Source organism: Strix aluco, chromosome 3, assembly GCF_031877795.1.
Source record: "Strix aluco isolate bStrAlu1 chromosome 3, bStrAlu1.hap1, whole genome shotgun sequence".
Taxonomy (NCBI): domain Eukaryota; kingdom Metazoa; phylum Chordata; class Aves; order Strigiformes; family Strigidae; genus Strix; species Strix aluco.
The window spans coordinates 122522473-122543587 of NC_133933.1; the positions used below are offsets into that span (position 1 = coordinate 122522473).

The 21115-nt window shown below is 38.6% G+C and overlaps 1 protein-coding gene across 2 annotated transcripts in view; it reads right to left on the bottom strand.

Annotated features, from left to right (window-relative positions):
- LDAH (lipid droplet associated hydrolase) overlaps window positions 1-21115 on the bottom strand; it is a 126434-nt gene that overhangs the window by 37237 nt on the left and 68082 nt on the right. For both annotated transcript variants that reach the window (XM_074820134.1, XM_074820133.1), the window contains exon 5: window positions 1749-1989. In XM_074820134.1, the coding sequence (XP_074676235.1) occupies window positions 1749-1989 (241 nt within the window). The remainder of the gene's footprint in view (window positions 1-1748; window positions 1990-21115) is intronic.

The window sequence follows — 21115 nt, forward strand, 5'->3', positions numbered from 1 at the left end:
TACAAGACATTGGCTCATAGGGGTTTTCATTCTGGTATAATGAATTCAGTCAATAAATTGAACATAAGCAGAGATTATATCCTATGAGTACAAGAGCCTTCAGGCTGGTTTCTTGCCTCAATTTACCTTACAGCTTGGACACAGATCAGACACCGGTGCACACAGAAAGTTACAACAGGCTGACACACACCCACACCAACCAGGCTCGTTCACCTGGGGGCTAAAGAGCTCAGAGAGTCAGGCTCCAACAGCAGCACACAAAATTTGTTCTGTTAAATTATTCCTGCCACTGCGGTGGTTTGAGCCAAACAGCCCTCACAAACAATGCCTGGTCATGCTTTTTTGGAGGTTACTGCAGGCCAAGGACCATTTCCAATAGAACTCTGGATGTGGATAACCTGTTTTGAGAGGTAAAAGTTTATCTGTGGGGACCAGAGAAGGATTCCTGGATTGTGGAGATGTGACCCCACAGACCTTCACATACCTTTCTCTGAGACCAAATTATCAAAGGAAGAAGTCTGAAAGCCTAGCGTACGTATGACTACATGCTTGCTTTCTCCTCAGTCATGAATTGATAGGAACTCAAGCAACAAACCACAGGATTCCTACCAGAAATTTACATTATCAGCTGGGAGCCTGATGCTATGAGGCACAGGGTACTGCAGTGGAGGGACTTATGCCAAGCTTTACAACATAAATGGGGCTGCCTAGGTCTGGCAGTAAGAACCCTCACTGCTCATCCTGCTTTCAGACTCTGTACAGTCCTACTGCGAGCCTCCAATACAGACCAACACATCCACAGAGCCTGCCGAAAGGTATAGGACCTCGCTGAAATCACAGTTACTCTGGTACATCTGTTTGGACGATTAGTAGGTAGAATTTAACGGCTAGAAGACAGCACAACTGGAAATGTAGGAATGTGTTTTTACTAGTATTAATGCAATCAAAACTTCCTTCTTGCTATTATTTTTGTGTTAGCACATCAATTTTATTCCAAATTGTTTTCAACTGCTAACTTACCAAAATACGTGGAGTATAGCACAACCCATGTTCTGGTTTTCATTCTAAACACAATTTACCTGAAATTATTCCTTTTCTTAAAGCCGTTTCTCTTGCTAGAATGTGCAAAATATGCATACAATATGCACTGGAGGAATGTTAATATTCTATCTTTCTCTGTATGCCCAGAAAAGTGCTGAAATTCTTCTGTGCATAAAGTAACTTCTGTGTGTCTTTGTAGGCTAAAGGGCTTTTTCTTAATTTACCAATATTCCAATACAGGTGACAAAATCTATACAGCTGGTTAAATCATAGCTTTAAAGAAACAGATGCAATGAACCCTTTGTGAAACCGATTACTGATTTATTTTCACCATCCAGTATGAATGAAATGCAAAAAGTAAGCAGACATAAGTAACATAAACTAGACTTGTTTTAATCACATGATTAACTAGACAGTGGTTTAATCACATGAGATACTGTTAGTAGCGTGGGTCAGTTTTCTTAGAAATATGTATTCTTTGGGAAAATATTTTATCTGTTATTTTCCCCTTAAGATTTGGTTTTTTTGATTGACTCATCTGAGATTTTCCTGTACCCATGGTCTTGAGAAAACATCAGACCTGTCCTTCTTTCAAAACTTATTCATGCTTTAGTATTCAGCTTTTGTGCACAAAACTACATCAGCATTTACTAAATGAGAACACCACAAAAGTTGGTGTAATGAAAAAAAAAAAAAAAAGTGCTCACCGATGCAGTCCACGCTGAAGAGATTCACGGAGGTCGTTATGGAAGATTCATCACAGGTCTTCATTCCTCGCAGGGCAAAGCGCACCAGGGAGGCTTTGACTCCCTCTGGGAGGAAGGACAGCAGGTACACGGGCATGTACAGGGCGTAACGCAGTTTGCACAGCAAAGGGGTCATGAGCTTTCCTTGGGGGGACTGAGCCATACGCTCTATCGTCGGAAACAGCAGCACGGAGCGAAGAACCTGTCGGGCCATGAGAAAACGACCGTCAGCAAAGTCCTGCAGCTCCACATCCCAGCCCAGGAGGCTTCAATTTTCGAGAGCGCGGTTCCGAGGCGCTCCCCTCGCCCGGCCCTGAGGCCAGGGCCCCGCGCCAGGGCCGGCGCTCGCGGCGGGAGGGCGGCGGCGCCGCCAGGGGGCGCCAGGCAGGACGCGACAGGCGCCTCGCGCCGCCGGTTTCGGGCGGGCAGAGACGCGCGACCTCCTCCCCAGAAACCAGGCGAGGGGGTGACAGAGAGCCCGCCGGCCACCGGCCACCAGCCACCGGCCACCAGCCACCGACCTCCTCCCCAGAAACCAGGCGAAGAGCCGAGGGAGAGCCCGCCGGCCACCAGCCACTGGCCTCCTCCCCAGAAACCGGCTGAGGGGGTGACAGAGAGCCCGCTGGCCACCAGCCTCCTCCCCAGAAACCAGGAAAGGAGGTGACAGCCCACCGGCCACTGGCCACCAACCTCCTCCCCAGACACCAGGTGAGGAGGTGACAGAGAGCCCGCCAGCCACCAGCCACCGACCTCCTCTCCAGAAACCAGGCGAGGAGGCGACAGCCCGCCGGCTACCGGCCTCCTCCCCTGAAACCAGGCGAGGAGGTGTCAGACAGCCCGCCAGCCACCCCGCTGGGAACGCTGTGCTTCGACAGCACGGCGGGTTTTCAGGTTGCAGTTCGACATAGGTAAACTGGGTCAGAACATGAGTCTGGGCACTCTGGCCCTTTGCCAAGATGCGTGCTGTGGTGCACAGTGCTTCTTTTTAGATGTTCTAATGAAATAGGCATATTCTAAAGCTGGCAATCATTTTATGTTATGGTAACAATACACTGTAGCCTTAAAATAGAATGAAATTAATTAAAAACCCACTCGCACTAACCAGAAGTGAATTAACATGCCCACTCTCCAATACATTTCAATGTTCAGATCAAACAAATACTCTAAAAGGATACCTGCCACTTTTTTATGGAAGTAAAAACATACTGCAAGAATTCATACAGGAAAAACCCTCAAATACACACGACTACATTATCTAACAGAAGTACCAAGAAAGTAAGAGAGATTCTGGATATTGCATTTACAGATAATTAGGTATAAATTACTGTGCTTTGTTGGTGACTCAGCATAAATAAAACAGATGTAGTTACGTATGTCTGCTAACTGCACATACCATTCTACGTATTGCACACATTAGATTAATATTTTTGCAAAAAATACTTTAAAATAATTTAAGTTTACTCTCAGATGAGACTCAGATAATGTTTGCCACTGCACCTGTGTGCAGCACCACTGGTCTTAGCAGCTATCCAGTGGAAGGCAGGGCATGCCACCAGGAGATGCTTACGAGATCTGAGCATTGTAACATAGCAAACAGAAGAATTTCTGAAAGTATCATTAACTCACCATACTGTACTTTCTACACTATTTTAAAAGCAGACTTTGAATGTGCTATTTATATGAAATACAGAACTAATTTAAGAAATCCTTCTACTTTCCAGCTGATACTACTTTGGTTTTAGACAAAGAAAAGTACATTCTCAGGGAAATCAATCCTGGGCCTCTTCTTACTAAAAGCAACCAGCGGCTGAAGTGTAGGAATGCAAGACTTGTACTAAATTACATGGCAGTTTCGTGATATTTCAGCTAGGAGCTGAACTCAAACTGTTGTGATCTAAAGCAGATTTGACCTGCATTCCCAGGCACACATTAATCCTTTGACATTACAGTTTATAGATACAGGATTAGTTGCTTGGAGTGCTGTACTAACCACTGGGGGAAGTTGCTAAACCTTGGAGAAAAAAGGACAAACCAAAAAAGCTGTTATAACGTCCCACGCATTCCTGAATTTTTAATGGCACACAAATTTAAAAGACGGTGGTAAGATGGAGGATAATTTAATTTCTTTCCTTTTAAAATCTTTTGCAGACAATAATAGAGAAATTAAAATTTGTATTTTTCAAACACTTATCAACTAATTCTTAGTTTACTGCTAGATTCCCAAGCCAGGATTTTGAAATGTGCATTTGACTGCAGAATTGCTTAAAGATGTAGTTCAACTTCTTTGCAATACAAGTGCAGATGCAACAGATTCAACATATTTTACTATAATGGCACACATGTTCATAAAAAAGTATGTCATATTTGCATCTTGGAATAAGTGAAGTAGAAATATACAGGTAAAATGAAGGAAATGAATGAGATTCAAATGCTCAACATCAGTTAATAATTTTTTTTACTTTTCAAATATTTTTTCAAATATCTTATATTTTCAAATATCTATATGCAATTTACACTAGCTGAAATCAAGTAGACAACACAGAATTATGTTCAAGTTACAACTTTCAGAATTATTGTAAGACCAGTAATTCTGAAGACACTGCCTATCATAAGCACCAGGTATTGTCACACCTATGAATGCCATGGTATATACCATTAAGTGTAAAGGTTAATGACCCCTTTATTTATGGAAACCCTTCTCATACTTAATGATAGAAGTTTCTTGTGATAACAATCTGTCAAAATACAAAAAACATTACACATAACATAGAGAGGGAAATCCAGATTCACCTGTTTTAAATTACCCCCAATTCAAAGTCCAGTGATTTTTATTGGTTAAGCACATGGGAAGGCAGAGAGCTGGGCAACTAGAGACTAGTCACAGAGATTTAAGTGGATCTGGGGACTACTGAAACTTGGCCAGTGCATCTACTGAAGGCAAACACACCATGTGCCCAGGAATTGCTGAGAGCTGTGGGCTGTATCACCTACCCTTGCTGTGCTTTGGTCAACTCACAAAAAATCATAGAATGGTTTGGGTTGGAAGGGACCTTAAATATCATCTAGTTCCACCCCCGCTGCCATGGGCAGGGACACCTTCCACTAGCCCAGGTTGCTCAAAGCCCCGTCCAACCTGGCCTTGAACCCTTCCAGGGAGGGGGCAGCCACAACCTCTCTGGGAAACCTGTGCCAGTGTCTCACCATCCTCACAGTGAAGAAGTACGTGTACATTTATTAGTACATGTATTATAATGGTACATGTATTCTTACATTGTACTGGAATTGTCACTGTTGATTGTTGTGACAAGAAACAGTATTTGTAAAACTGTCATTCAACTTATTTATCAGTTATTTAACATGTGATTAAGTTGCAAGATTTCAACACTCAGGTTGACACATACATTAAAGTTCAATGTGTAAGGCATAGATGCTCTTTGGATTAGTCCCCAGGCAGCTGCTTCTATTTTCACCATTAATTCTTAACTCTTTAAATTAAAATAGGGCTCAAGACCTGAATTGTTCAAGTGACTGTAATACGATGCAGTGTCTCAGAAGTTTCAGATCTTGTTAACAACAAAAAGATAAAATTATCTGCAAGCTTTTCACATAATTTGATGTGGGTGCCAAGGCAGCTCCTAGTTCCTTGTCAGGTGGTATATATATCACTGAAAAAATGAATGGGGCATGGCCTGAGCATGTGTCCAGAGAACAAACTGCCCCCAAAGCCCAGTATGTTGTGCTCTTTATTCCTTCAACTCACACCACATTAGGAAGGTGTGGGGACTTTTGGAGTTGCACTTTTGTCACGTTATCTAGAGCAATTAGTCTGTCAACTTCAGGTAGGTATGACCTGCACAGTAAATTTTACAACACAGAGGGAAGAGAAACTACTTATTTCACAGGAAAAGTGAGCCTTCAAAGCAAAAAATATTAAATACCCATTCTCCAAAAGCATGGCATTGACTAAGAAGCTTTGTTTAGGCAGGATCCCAAAATGAATGAGATTCACTTCATGTGATCACTGCTTCATATAAATATTAAAGAATTAAAACAAAGGCTTCCTCCCGATTACGTACATAAAGAACACAAACATTCCTGTACATCTGGGCTTTCTATTCAGCTTTTAATCCAGCTAAAACAAGATGACAATGTCACAACTGAGTACCTTCAAGTCTTTACTAGATAACGGTTATGTCAACATGTTTTTGGATTTGCAGAAACAGTTGGAAGTTTTTTTGTTTTGATTAAAATGAGAACAGAGTACAAAAAGCCAAACAATTAAATTTACAGTAAATTGTTGTTTATCACTGCACAATTTAATAGTCTCAACCACACCAGCAAACGATTTTTGTAAAATGTTTAACTCGATTCCTTATAAAAACACTAATAGTATGCAAATCAGATCAAGCTAAAAAAACCCCACAGTAATATTTTTCATTGGTGCCTTCTACTGAAAGAGTTTAAATATATTCATCAGCTACAGTTTGAAGTTTGAGCAGGTAATACAGGGACTGGTAAACAACAGTGCTGAGGATGTGACAGCATGCTTAAAAACTGGATGCCACTTGCAATTAGTATTCAAAAAAGTGACTTGATTTTCAGAGCAGTCAACTCCCGTGATGCCAATGAGAGGAGCTCAATACTTTTGAAATCAGGTAGTTTTGATTACGCACAAGAAATGCTGGTTACAGGTTCAGGCACCTCAGGTGTGTACCCTCCTGAGATCACACAGCTGAGGGCCCAGAGAGAGCTGATCACACCCTGCTGCTTGCTCTTAATATAAAGTGACGTTTTGATAAGAGAAACAAAACAGAGAAGAGCAGGCAGGATGTGAAAAGGCAGTCACTGACTGACAGAAAGGAGCAAGGAGCCATTTTAAAGATTTGTTTCAGAAGAGATCCCAAGTAGGTGAATTCATTAATTGCAGCCAGGCTTTCTCAGTCCTGTACCTTGGCTCTCAACAGACAGACCTTCCCTGGTCATGACACCTTGCAGGCATGTTCAGATCTCTCTACCGAAGTCGTAAAACAACAAGACTCTGACCCACTGAAGAAAATATCAGCAAGTGAAACTTCCTCAGAAATTTCCCACTGGTTCACTCTGCTTTAATGGCAGAAGCAGCAGTTGCTTTTCAGTGGGGAAGATTTTGGGAAGTATTTGCTTCTGCTGCATAATCTGTTCTTAATCACTGGGGATGCAGAAATGGTTAATATAATAACCACCAACAAAAAGAACATAAGGCTCTGATGCAACTCAGAGCCCACGAGATCAAATCAGCGGGCAGAAGCAAGGAAGCAATCTATTACGTTTTATAACCGACCCATTGCACTGACCGACGCTCAGTAAAGAAGCACCCATGCAGTTTTGCAGCTTGCCTGCAGACTCTGTAGCCACACGCCCTGCTGCACAGCAACAGCATCACTATGTGCATGATTTCAAATCACAGGGCTGGAAAGAAAATGAGGAAGGAAGTTTTATTTAAAATTCCTTCAAAACCCTATGAAAAACAAAAGCTGTTTCTCTGTCAAAAGTAACACTTCTTTTGATATACATTAGTTCACCCCATCTATTAGTTTGTTATTCCTCTGTTGTGTTGGCAGAGGAAAAGCTATTATGTCAGGTGAAACCTAGTAAATTTTCAAAGGTAACATAATGATGCACTTAATGGTAATCTACAGTCTACCCTTGACACTGAATGCCACATTAATCACAATTTCTTTTACTCAGTATGCAGAAACCTGTAGGCAAAACAGCGAGGGTCAGGGAAGTATTCCCTGCTTTATTACCACAGCTGTGCTGAGCAGATTTCCAAGAAAACACACAGGACAAATCAGACAGTGCTGGCTTGGGCTTTCCTCTCACCAGAGTGGGACTTTCTGGACTTGCCCATTCACTTTGCTCAGTCATGTAATATATGTAATAGTATAATAATATAATATAATATATAATTATAATACAATATATGATGTAATATAGAGTAGTATTTTAAAAATCTTGAATAATTTCTTCTTCAGCTGTTCAAGATGCCATTTGGTTTGTTGTATCAGCAAGCTGTCTGTCACAACTCAGTATCAACAAACCCACATGATTTCATGACAGCGAAAGAACTAAAGAATGAACACAAGTGACAAAAAATTATTTCACTCCTGATACGAAGGAAGAACACTGTGCACACTTTCTTCTATTTTCTCTTGCGGATCTCCTGTGATCCTAAATGAATGTTTGGGCACATTAAATGGGCAACAGACAAATACCTCAAACAGAGTTAATACAAAATCTTATCACTGAAAATTTCAAAGTGCATGATAAGAACTAAGTCCACAAAGAAGTCTTACCACTTATTTTATGGAAATTCAGTAAGTTACATGACTCCACATGAAAATATACATTGTGAAAGTAGAAACACTTAAAACAACTGTACGGTAATTCACAATCCTCTACTCTAACCAAAGCTTACTTTTCTGGGTAACCAAAATGTTTCTGTAAAACAAAGTGGTAAAAGAAATGTAAATAACCAACATTTTGTAGAAAAGTTTGCATTTTTTTACCATGAATGTCATGTTGGCTTAGTTTGCTAGGGGCTGCTTAGTTCCAGAGTCTTCTGTTATCATCTTCTAACGGCCCCTCCCAACATAGTGCTCTGAGGCAGGGGCATGTGCACTTGATTTCATACTTTCAACTTAAATTTTCTACATTTCTTGTTTATTAGTGCCCAAATTTCACTTTGGCACCAGATTAATTTGTTCTGTTCCTTTCATTCCAGACTTCTCATTATGTTATTTATATGAGACTAAGTGACAGAAAGAAGGGTTTTTTCTAAATTTTCTAAGAAAACCCTTTGTATATGAGGAGCATAATTTGCTCCCTGCAGAGCTTAACTTGTTCTCCAAGCAAAAGCACAGTTAAGTGTATGCAGCTCTGTGAACGTGCTGTTAAAACTATAAATAATAGACTTAAATTTTCTCTGATGGGCTGAGGAAAAGCAAACTTTTTGACTGCCACTAACAGCATCATGGTAGCGTCTACCAACTCAACTTTACTAAGGGGTATTTGAGTTTTCATAGTTTGGGAACAGATTGGATCAAGACTCCTGATCACAGGACCTTCTGGTAGTTTTCACAGGCATCTTGAGGATCCAGGTAGGGATCAAGTTCTTCCAGGGAACCAACATGTGTAGGGCTGTGAAGGCACATGGAGGATGCGCAGATGTTCACAGGCAGAATTTCTCTCACAATATCAGAAGAAATTATGCTTCAGTTAGGCAGAACTACTTAATGCCATCTTTAAGCATACAATGACCCAGCCAGCTTTTTTTATGTAGGCAAGAGCACAGTAGCATAAATGCAGCAGGGTAACAGCGTAGAGCAATGCGTTTAAAGATGAACATTATTTAAAAATTCAGGATTTTTCTTTTGCTTTTATACAGACATATATGAACAGAAACAGTAATGCCAAAGATATAAAACATCAGTATGTAAACATCAAATGTACTTTTAAGGACTAAGCATAAAAACATGCAAGCAGTGCATAATATCCATTTACCAAATAAACTTTGGATTGAATTTTGCTTGACAACTTCTGTGCGGTTACCTCTAAGGCGTTAGGTCTAGGTATTGCCTTGGGCACATGCCAAGTCCAATACATGCACACACACACGTACACATACCGCCCTGGTACGTGCTTCTAATTCTTTGCTGAATAAATATAGCAAAACCTAGAGATCCCCATCCAGTACACTGGTTACATGAATACTAATGATGTCTTACATCTTTTAGTGTAAGAAAATTCATAATTAAACACGGTAAAGTAGGTGCATATGCACAGAGCTGAGCTATGGCCAGAGTAGGAGTATGACAGTTTTCTTTATGGTATCAGTACAGAAATAACCTAAGCTTTATCATATCAGAGGCACTGATTATTGACTATCCTACATGATTTTTTCCCCTTGCATGCCTTCTGTAAATAGAAAGAGGTGAAGCTAGTAGAAAAATTTTTATCACCTATGCTTGTGGCTTCCAATTTGCATCATAGCCTCCATACTGATAAACTAAACTGGGCTAGGACCTAGGCTCCAGGACCAAAACTTTTAGTATGTCCTCTAGCATGATTTTGGCCAAAACCAGCCAGAACTTTCCCAGACAATGTCTGGGCACAGGTCAGAAAATAGCGCAGACCAGGAACTGTTCTTAAAGAAGATGTGTGTGAAGCAATCATGTTTGGGGCTAGGTGGAAAGGAGGAGGCTTCACTACTGAAACAGAAGTTATATTTTGTCACTTGCTGTCAAGAGCCACAAGATGGGCCCTGATATGTTTTATACAGAAAAATAATTTAAATACTAGTTTTAGAGTCTCTACCTCAATCAGAAATATCTCAAACTGTTCAGAGGGGTTTAGTAACTGATTTTGTCTAAGTGAGATTCTAAACACAATGTACACCATCCCTGGCAATTACATACAGATCCTCCCTTTTGTTATCAAGAGATCATTCATCAGATGCTCAGCAAGGAAAGAACGAGTCACTAACTCCGTATGCCTTTTCATACATACGTGTTAATGAATTCTGCTGAAATCACACCATGAAACAGTGGTGAAATGAATGAGAATAAACCTTTGCCCTTTTCAGAGTTCATTTTGGCTCAGTTTCATCAAGTTCACTACTGGCCCTTAAACGAGGTGCCTAAGTTAGGAGTTAAATTACCCAAGACTCCCAACTGCAGTCAGTCACGGACAGATACTCAGAAGATGCCAGACAGACTGCAAACACTTTCTAGTAGAGTCTTCTGCCTCTCACTAACCATACAGAGGACCTAAAAGTTCTAATTAGGAGCTTCATCGCATAGAACAAAATGAGACCTTTCCATGGGAGAAGCAGCAGAGCATTCTTTTCAATAAGTACTTTTTAGGGGAGCAAATGCTACTATAAAGCAGCATTTGAGTAAGTGTTCTTTAAAAAGGCCTATTCACATCAGTGTATTGTTTCCAGCACTGAAAAACTGTAAATATACTTGTGCCACTTAGCATGGCAATGCATGAAGACTGGAATTTAGCACGCACTTCTGTAAAAGCTGCAGATATGCAATAATGCCCAGGTTCTGGTCTTGAATGATTCAGAATTACTAAACTTCACTTCATACTACATGCACAGTGTCTATAAAGCGCATGCCAAGACAGAAGATGCAGGTTAGCACTACTAACATCAGTGCATGATGACTGCAATTGTATTGTGTTTCATTTTAATTTCTGTGCAGTCTCTCAGTTCTAGGCTTCCTCTGCCACTGAAGCAGATTAGCTCTATCATAACTTTCACTGATATACAGAAGAAGTTGTATACTGCTTTTCTGTTATTTTAGTCAAGCAGTGTCTGCATTGCACTGAAGGACTTTGACATTAGTCTGCTTAGAAATGAGAAACATTATGTATTTGGTCAATGTTTGCAGATCTGGTCTTCAGGGTATATAGGCAGTAGAAGAAGAGAAGCTAGGAGTATTTCATAATGACTGTCACTACCTCTCTTTTGTAGCCAGACTGCAGCTTCCAATAAATGTCGTGCTTTAGTACACACCAAACCAGCCCTCTGAGATGCAACCTGGGTATGTGCTTCATGATGCAGAAGTACAGGGAGAAAAACCCAACCAACCAACAAAAAAAACGCCAAATGGAAAAAAGCAGTATAAGATTGAGGTTCTGTTAAGTTAAATTTGGTACTTTAATTATTCAGCTCACAGAACCAACTCAGAAGCTACCACTATCTTTAAATATGCCCAGGAAAAATAATCTAAAGCATGAATGAGTGGGAAAAAACCTGGCAACTAATACAGCTGAAAGAACACATGAGAGATGGTGAACAGCAAATGATAAGCAAGTTTGCAATATGATATGGTGCAGAAAGCAATCAAGAGAGAAGCTCTGCAAGGTAATGTTACATATCATGAGGAAACATATCACAAATACCGGAGGAAGCTCTGTCTGCTTGGGAGACAATGCAGATTGCATTCTGTGCTGTACATCTTAAAAGGAAAGATTTCAGCCAAAAGCCAGCCATAAATACAGCATAAAATTGATGAAGGGCTTGAATGAGAACATTTCTGAAGGAAGTTATATATAGAGGAATATGAATAGCTTGGCAAAATGGGAGCAAAAAGGCAATGGGGTGAAGAACCGTAACTCCACAAATTTTTAAGGGCTATAAATGCAAAGGATGAGAAACAATATTTTGGGTGGGACAAGTGACATAAGTAGATGTGATGGAAAGAAAAAAAATCAAATGTTAAAGTACACATCAGAAGTCTGCGTTGATGTCAGCATTTACACTGCACCAAGCTATCAGGTCCCAGCTGCAGAACTGTTACCAATAGGAATGGTGCAAGGGAGAGAAATGCCACCTTATACAGATGTGACAGACACTCTTGGTTTCCAAAACCAGAATGTTATATCAGAAAGCTGTAAAAAAGCTAACATAAGGCCTGATAATGTTTTTTATACATTCACTTCTCTCATGCAACTACATTATCCTAGGACAAGAGCCTATTACATACACTGACTAAACTAATAAGCCAGGAAGAATGGAAAGTAAATGTGTTGACTTAAAATGTTTGGGTTTTTTTTCCCTTCTTTCCCTCCTTTTGTGTAAATGGTTACCACATTAAAAAAAAAAAAAAAAAAAAGTAAAGCATGTTTCAGTTATACAGCAAGCTAGCAGAATCTTTGCAGAGTGGTTATGCCCAAGAAAGAAATATACTCTTTCAGGAGGGAAAAAACAATCAAAGGTTATTTACAAAGTTTTTATCCCTCCTCCAAAAAAATAAGAATGAAACATGAAGTTGAGAACACTACAGAAAAAATATTTCACTCTAATTCAAAGAATGCTGTCAACAAAATGGACTTGTTAACACTCCAGCACAAGACTGATCACTAAGCCCAGTCTACTACCATTCTGCATTTCCTTCCCATCAAACTGTAAAATACCCTCCAGCACTCAATGACATACTTCATGATGCTTTGGAAAAAGATCCAAACCCCCCAAACCGATGATTCAACACAGGATGAGAAAATGGCAGACTCACAGCACTACCACTGGCATGGGCCCCCTTTTCTGATATGGAACTCATTAAAATAAAATATTTTAAAAAATCACGGGAAAGGGGTTTTTTTCAGCCAACAGAAAATGCTACCAAAACAAAACACAGAGATTGGTGCTGATGGAGAATTCCTTTGTGATTTCAGATCTTTGATGAATTTTATTGTAAGCATGTAAACAAGACATACCAGTTGCCATCTACGAGGTTTTCAGTATTATGAGGAACACTGTATACTGTTTAATCGTGGTCAACCTTTACTGCTTCCAAGGAAGGCAGTTGAGGCCACAGAAGCTGTACCTCAAGACAGAGCAAGAAATATTTCTTGGACAACTATGGAAGAGTCCACTAACAGGAGTTTAGGTACTGAAACATATGACATACTTTATACTAATGATTAGATTTCATACATACATACATATATATAGATGACATCTACAATATATAACTTAAATATATGAACTTATATGATTATACATGGTGTAAAAACTACAGCAACTGTAACACATGTACTCTCATACCTTTTTTTACAGTCCTTTCCATTAACTACTCACATTCACTAAAACCAATATAGTTTTCTTGATGTTACTTATCTGGATGATTACTTCAGGTTTAATATTTTCATGTCCAGAAACCAGTTTCAACTTTCTGAATTTATTTTTATCCATCTGATCCTATGTAAGTATTGAATTCTAATATAAAAGAATAGATAATTGCATAACAATTCTTTCTCTGTATTTACTCTTGTAATGTTTCTAGAATGCACTCATATACACATTCTCTGTTTAATGAAGTTAAATGAGCCAAGATACCTTGAGCTCCTCCCATAACTTAGGTTCCTTATTATCTGGCTATGTTTTCCCTCTACTTATTTCAGTCTGAATTCATCTTTCTTGAACACAGCTGGCTAGAAATTACCTTGTATGATAGTACCTATGCTTTTCTGTCCTATAAACCATATTACGATGAACTAAAATGCAAGTGAGTTCTCTCCATGGTGACATGTCATTCATCTTCACGAGCACTGATGGAGACCCTTAGCCCTTTACTGTATATTTCACACATGCAGTGAGAAAAGCAGGCTTTTCTTAAACCTTATCTGTGCAAATATGACTCATGAGATGTGTAAGAAACAGTAAGTACAGAGAATATGAAGATAACATTTTTAAGCCCCTCTCCTGCACACCCAGACTTTTAATTCTTACAATATGTGTACAACTGCCTCCTTCAAGTGCTCTGCTGACATGGTTGTCTTCTCAACCTTCTCACTCTTGTTCCTTGGCCAGATTGTCACTCAAAGGTCAAACTAGAGCACAGTCAGCAAGAGCTGAGGCAGGGGAGAAGTGGTAGCCAAGCTCCAATTAATGTCTCCTCTAGAGATCCAAAAAGCAAAGTAACTAGAAATTCATAACATACTTTTAACAAAACAATATTGCCTTAGATACTGTGTTGCATCACATCCTAAGCTCAGGTTGGCTGTGTGACAAGGGCTGTCTCCTGTTCTGAGGGCTGTTTTCTGTTTATCTTTGTCTGATGTCAGGGATGTCTCTGCCTCTTGGCATCTGATGTATTCTCCTTTGTTCATACTTAACATCATGTTTTTATAGTTAAAATTACTCATAGCAGAGTCTAATAGATTGGGTTATTCAATTCAATTCAATTCAATTCCTATTCTGGACTTGAACAAAACAGGCAAAATGAGAATTGTCAAAGTGTGTGAGCGAGAGACCACTCTCGTTTCTCTGTGACCACAGGTACAACCCACGCAGACCCCTTCTTACCTCTATAAAACTTCATGACTATTACTGACCTTACGGGAGCTGGTCAACTTAGATATGTCTCCATTGCTTTGAATTACAAAAGACAGAACTTTGGAGACTAAAACAGGCTGGATTCAGGGTAACATAAACTAAACCAACCATATATCCAATGTTTTTAGCTATTTCTATTTGGACATACACCTAAAGTATCAGCTATATCGGTTCTTCAGAACACAATATATGTACATATACACTTCCTTACACATTCCACAGAAGGCTCCTCCAAGAAACAACATACATATGAATCGTCCTGAAAACCTCAGAAATGCATTGTTTCCAAACATTTCAACAGCATTAACTTCCTTCAAGATACAGGGTAATGAAACATACAGAAGACAGTGATACTCACCTCATGAAGTTGTGCGTAATCTTCACAACTTCACAGTATTCTACTGTGGTATTTACTGTTGCAAAATACAAGGTCATATAAGATTTATTTTTCCTTAAAGGGAAGATTACACAGTTGTCCTCAGTGATATTAGACAAAGTCACTATTTGTAAATGGCACATAAATATTGTGAGCCAAGCAACAGTTAATGAAATTTAAGGGGAAACTTTCTTTTTGTCTATGCTGGTTCATAATTTCCCAACAGTTTTCTTGTACTTTCCTTTTGAAGTAGTCAAATGTAATACACAATGGATCACAAAAAACTTAATTTTTATCCTTCCCCACTCTACGGGCTCATTCACAATGCCAAATCTTTTCCTTACTTTTCATGACTTAATCAGAGAAATATTATTTAAAAAAACTTAAGAAGCATGTCCTGCTTTCATACTCTGCCCAATGTATATTCCTTGCCTGAGGTACGTCACCATTTCTGGGACAAGTTAGTCTAAGGCATTCTTTTAGCTGTAGCACATACACTAGCTACAAATAACCACGCTATTCCTTACTAATGAAATACAGAAGCAAAATTAATATACTGAAGCATCTCGCAGGCAGATAACCTGTGATGTACTTTTACAGACTACTGTGGAAAAATAAGACAGGAATAGTTTAAGATATGTTAACTTTTAGGTGATGATATTCAGTGACAGGAAAACAGAAAAAAACAACTTCCCAGCTGACGGAAAACGTCAGGACTCCTTTGTGTAAACCATCAGAACTATGACCAATTTTTGTCAACAGCAAAGTCTCCTTAATGCATCTGTGTATCTAGCACAGCTTTGCTTTTACTCTATGTGGTAAAGAGAAGAATTTAGTAGAAAAAGCAATTAGTAGGATGCCTTGAATATAAAAGTTAATGTACCTGTTCCACACCATTAAAAAAATTATACTTTCTCCCAGTCTGTCCATCTATCGCTCATACTAACTTACATTCAATATTTCCAATATTGTCATCTAAATTACACCTCCTTCAACATCTGAATTTGACCCACTATGTTCAAATATATATAAACCACACATTTTTCAAATGAATGAAAACTTGGGTTTATTTTTTTACTATTTTCTTTCAGCTTCTACCTGATGATATAAATAGCAGGCAATATTCTCATCTGTTTCAAATGCTCTACAGTGATCACAAGGTTTTTCCACGTCCTGGCACCTTCTTTATTTAACCTACATTATCCAATTTTATTTGAAGTACATCTTTAATGCCCTAAAACCCTCCAGTGCTTCCTGGCAGTTCCACTTAGATGGAAACAAAATTCAAGGACCAGCATTTTTTTAAAATGTATTTGTATTTCAAGCTGTAGTCTTCAGTATAACGACGAATACAGTGCTGGGTACAATGATTACATCCTTAGGTATGTAGGTCTGAGTGTCACCAAGGTGAGGTGTGACTAAGTTTATGTCTGCTTTAAGGCCACTTTCCACTGACTTAGCATAAATTTGATTTTGAGCCTTATATGTTGGAATCCTCCATCCAAGCTCATTGGACCAGCTATATGAAGAGTCCTTTTAAAATGTGAATCACAATCAGGCTTCTACAGTATTAACTTTATATAATGTTATTAGGAGTATACTAAAACTTACTCTGCAGAGTTTAAATACAGAAGAACTAAAATGGGATGAAAATATCTCAGGATATATCCTTTGGTAGCAAGAAAGTGAGGGGCATGGAAATCTTGGTAGTATCTAACTTCAGTTGCTACGATTAAGAAATTACCTTTGCCAGCAGTGGTCACAAGCAGAGTAACCGAAAAGGTAGAGCCCTAATGAGACTGCAGCGTGTCCGATATCCTACTGAATGCTTCTGGTCCTCTGTGGTTCCACCCGCTCTATGGATGGGTGTGTGAACTTGCTCCTGTTGAAACTAGTGGCAAAATTTGCATCGATGTAATGGGCCTTAATTCTGCCTCATGAATAAATTCTGATTAAAGGATTTATTTTTCAGTAATTAAATATGACAGTCTACAGTCAATGTAGATCTCACTGAAGACACACTATTCCCACCTCTAGAGACCAAGATTCTCTCATCTATTCTTGGATAGACAGATGAAGACCAAGACTGCTGTAAAACACTTATCATGGTAGTTACAGAATAACCTCTTGGATTGAGAAGTAAATTGAGACCTTTGACAATTCCCTTTGAAATCAATACGCTTTCTATCACACCTTTCAAAAGGTTGTCAAGTGTCTTCCATAACAGCTGACTTCCAGTGCTGAAACTTATTTAATGGCAACAGGAGAGGGACCATCCATACCTCACCTTACATGTGGGTCACAGCACAGGAAAAAATTATCTGTTGTTTCACATTACTTGAAATATTTTCCACTAAGAAGTACTCCTAGAATTTTTCCAGATGAAGCCCAGAATTCTGCTAAACATACAAAAGACTAGAACTCAGAAGTGTTCTCTACAGACACTGCAAACTATTTCTCAACAGGTCAGCTCTACATCCTGAACTATTTGCAAATTATTAAAAATATAAAAAATATTAAACACACAGAATGTTCATTACATTTACAAGTCTCACAGGGCTGAAATGCAAATTACCCTGTACTACAAATATTTGGGTAACTGAAGACTTGCCCAAAATGTTTGGAAAAAAAAAAAAAAAAAGAAAAAGCCTTTTTATGGGTTAAGGTAATAATGAGAAAAGTGTTCTCCCAAAAATCTGTATCTTATTGTTGGACTGAAAATAGTTTAATAGAGAAAATATTCATTGACAGAGCAGTATTTTACATAGAGAATTAAACCCCATCAAAGTGGGCAATATCATTCCATCTGCAAGGGAAGTGCCAAAGGAGACGGCCAAAATTTGCAACGGTGTGATAATACCAGCAGGGATGGATTTGTTGCTATTATGATTAAAGCATATAAACAGAAGAAGATTAGGAGGGGTGAGAGTGAAAAGAGAGGAAGAATAGTTTATTGGTTGGAAGAAGGGCAGGGAGAAGCTTATGTTGGAATGCAGTGTCACAGTTACACACCATAAAGCTTTCAGTTGCTCCCATTACATGAATGTCAGAACGCAGCTGCCACTTTCCAGGAGAAATTCTTTCCGTTTTCATTTTGGAAGTACAGGGTGGGATATTTTTTTTCGGTGTAGCACTCCCATGAGATCACCTCATTGCATCTGCAGGTACCCTTATGGTACACAGACTGGTAAATGTGATCTTTGTAGACATGATCTGGGACACCTACCACTTACGATGAACCAGCGGTATGCCCTTAAAGGGGAGAGATGGCTCAACAAAAAGAAAGCATTAAGAATCAGATTTTCTGTTGTCTTGAACCAGCTGCTTTCAGAGCCATCAATGTACAGCCATACCTACCAGTAAATCTCAATGATTCATTCAGTTTAAGGAAACGTGGCTGAACCAAAGTGAATGAGAAACCAGCCTTACAATTATAATCTCATTTTGCTGATGAAAAGGCAAGGCCATGATTTTCCATCAGTGCCTCAAGATTCTTGGACTACTGTTTTTAAGAGCTCCACTTAAGACATCTGGAAGGGCTATATTTCGCCACTCACTGAAGTCAGCCATCAAAAAGGCATCCAGTTAACCCAAGCCCATAGCTCTACTTGCCTAGAAGGGTTAGTAGGCACATCAGGAAAGCAGAGCTGACATTTGATGTTACAAGGAATTCAGTCCATTACCATTTTAACCATTTTAAGTGGATTATTTAATGATGTTCGCTGGAGGAAGAAGAGCGGAACAAGTCCCAACTTGTGATATCAATGAAGAACAGAAGGATGAGTGAGCCAGGAAGGATACACTGAGAAGAAACAAGAACACAAAGCCGAACATTGTATTTTTGTCAAAGGAAGAAAAGAAACAAGGAATATTTGATGTTCAAGATAGAACTTATATCCCAAAGTCTTGTCAGGGTATCACGAGAACAAGAGAGAGGAGGGAGTGAGGAATTCTATCAGTCAGTTCATTCTTCCATCCTTGCATTGACTTTCCCAGAACTGTAAGCATTTTAAATAATAAGGGAAGAATACAAAATTCCTTCCTTCCCAATGCTACAGATTGCTCCTAGCCTTAGTTATTATGACAAATGAAATACAGGCAGGAATCTGCTAAAAGAGTAAAATTATATCTAATTTATCATGCAAATAAAACTGGTCATCAATAGGAAGGATTTTAGTGCAACTAAACAAAAATTTGGAGAATACTTTTCAATTGCCAACGCCAGATAAAAAGTCTGAGCTCTGCCAGCTGTCATTAAAGGTCACAATTCAAATTATATTTATTGAGATCTGGAGTTTGTACCTTTCATTTCAGTAAAATACACTTACAGTAGTCATACTGATGTTTTAAAATAGAGGAGAAGAAAGTTAATGTTTTTAAGAACAATTAGGACTCTGAATTCTACTCCTTATACAGAATTATGCTTTGTTTTGGAATTTGAAATGGAGTGGAATGTTCTTACAATTTTCCATCGACTAGAAATGTTGTAACAAAGTTATTAGAAGCATATTTTCATTAACATTAATTGAACTTTCTTACAGGACTCCAAAGGTAACAAGTTTATTAAATACAATTGTGGTTCCTGGACTGCCACTTAAACGTATACTTAACACTGAATTTCACATGAAAGGGCAAACTTCAATGATTTTTCTTTCAAAATGTCACACTTTAAGTAGACTTGTATCCAAACAATAGAAATCAAGCATTTCAAATACTTATACACTGAAATAAATGGAAAAGGAAGTGGACTTCTTTTACATTTAATTTTGAAGATAACCTCAGTCATAAGAGCACAGAGGGTGACTCTTAAGAAGAAATCTAGGGCTTGATTTAGTTCTCTAAACATAAGTTTACAGTCACCCAACACATCCTTAGGTATCTGAAAAGATCCATCATGGCATTGGCAAAAATGCCCCTAAAATAATCAGTAATCAAAGAAATACTAAAAAGACAGGGGAAAAAAAAATTCTCCAGTATTTACCTGAACTTAATTCAATAGTGTATTAGAAATGCCCTAAATGCAGTGAATGTGCAATCTAAGCTCAGAGATCTTTAACCGTTTTGTATAAAGTTTGTGTCTTTTTCCAATTCCTTTCACTCCTGCAGTGAACTCTTCAAGCAGGACACACCATTTTCAGTACAGAAGCTAATGCAGAGGAATAAATTTTTCTACTCTAGCCTCTAAAGTAAGCATCCCTAGACTTCACTGTAAACCATGGGGAATGAACAACTTAACGATATGGCAAAGTAAGAGATATTTTTAATTACAACACTGTCCATTTGAAGTAACCTCTTCTAACCAGAAGATCCAAGCCAAGTCCTTCCTCACTGGAGTCACTGTATCACATAGAATGAGAGGCAAGAGCTGATGGAGCAGGTCAACTTCTTTGTTGAGAGCTCAGGATTGCCAAAGAAATTACATTTTAATATAGAGCTTCTATGAACAGATATTGGTTACTAGAGTTATAGCCGAGTTCAAAAACTTCACAGTGTCCCTTCACATGCTCCTTTCATGAACAATTCTTTAATGACCTAATTGACTGATTTCCCCTCTTCTCAATTTTAAATTAGCATGAAAATTGCTGATTCCTGGCTCTACTGTCTCCTCTAAAAGCATATTAATTGCAGTAGAAGAACAAAACAAATTCAAGCTATGTGCAACGTATCTTGATACGGAATTTTGATCGTTTGGTTCGCCTCTCCAAAAAGGTAAGTCTCTGATTTTCAAGTGCTATGCATACACATCTGCAGGCATAATTTCAAAGGATTTTACCACCAAGCATAAAAAGTTCTTTTGGAAATCTGGCTTTCAAAAGGGTGTTGAGCTCTTTGAAAACATATGCTATAAATCCTAATTGTTTTTGAAATTCACTTATTGTTATATGTTTATGATTCCCTCATTTCTATAGAATTATTTCACTTAGTTATTACAATATGAATCCAAATTTTTGGAGATTCAAAATAACAAGATTTTATGAATAAATTTGTAAAAATCCACAGTACTTAATAAATTCTGTTATTATGCCATTTACCATTCTAGCCATCTTTTTATTTTTAGTCCTTCAT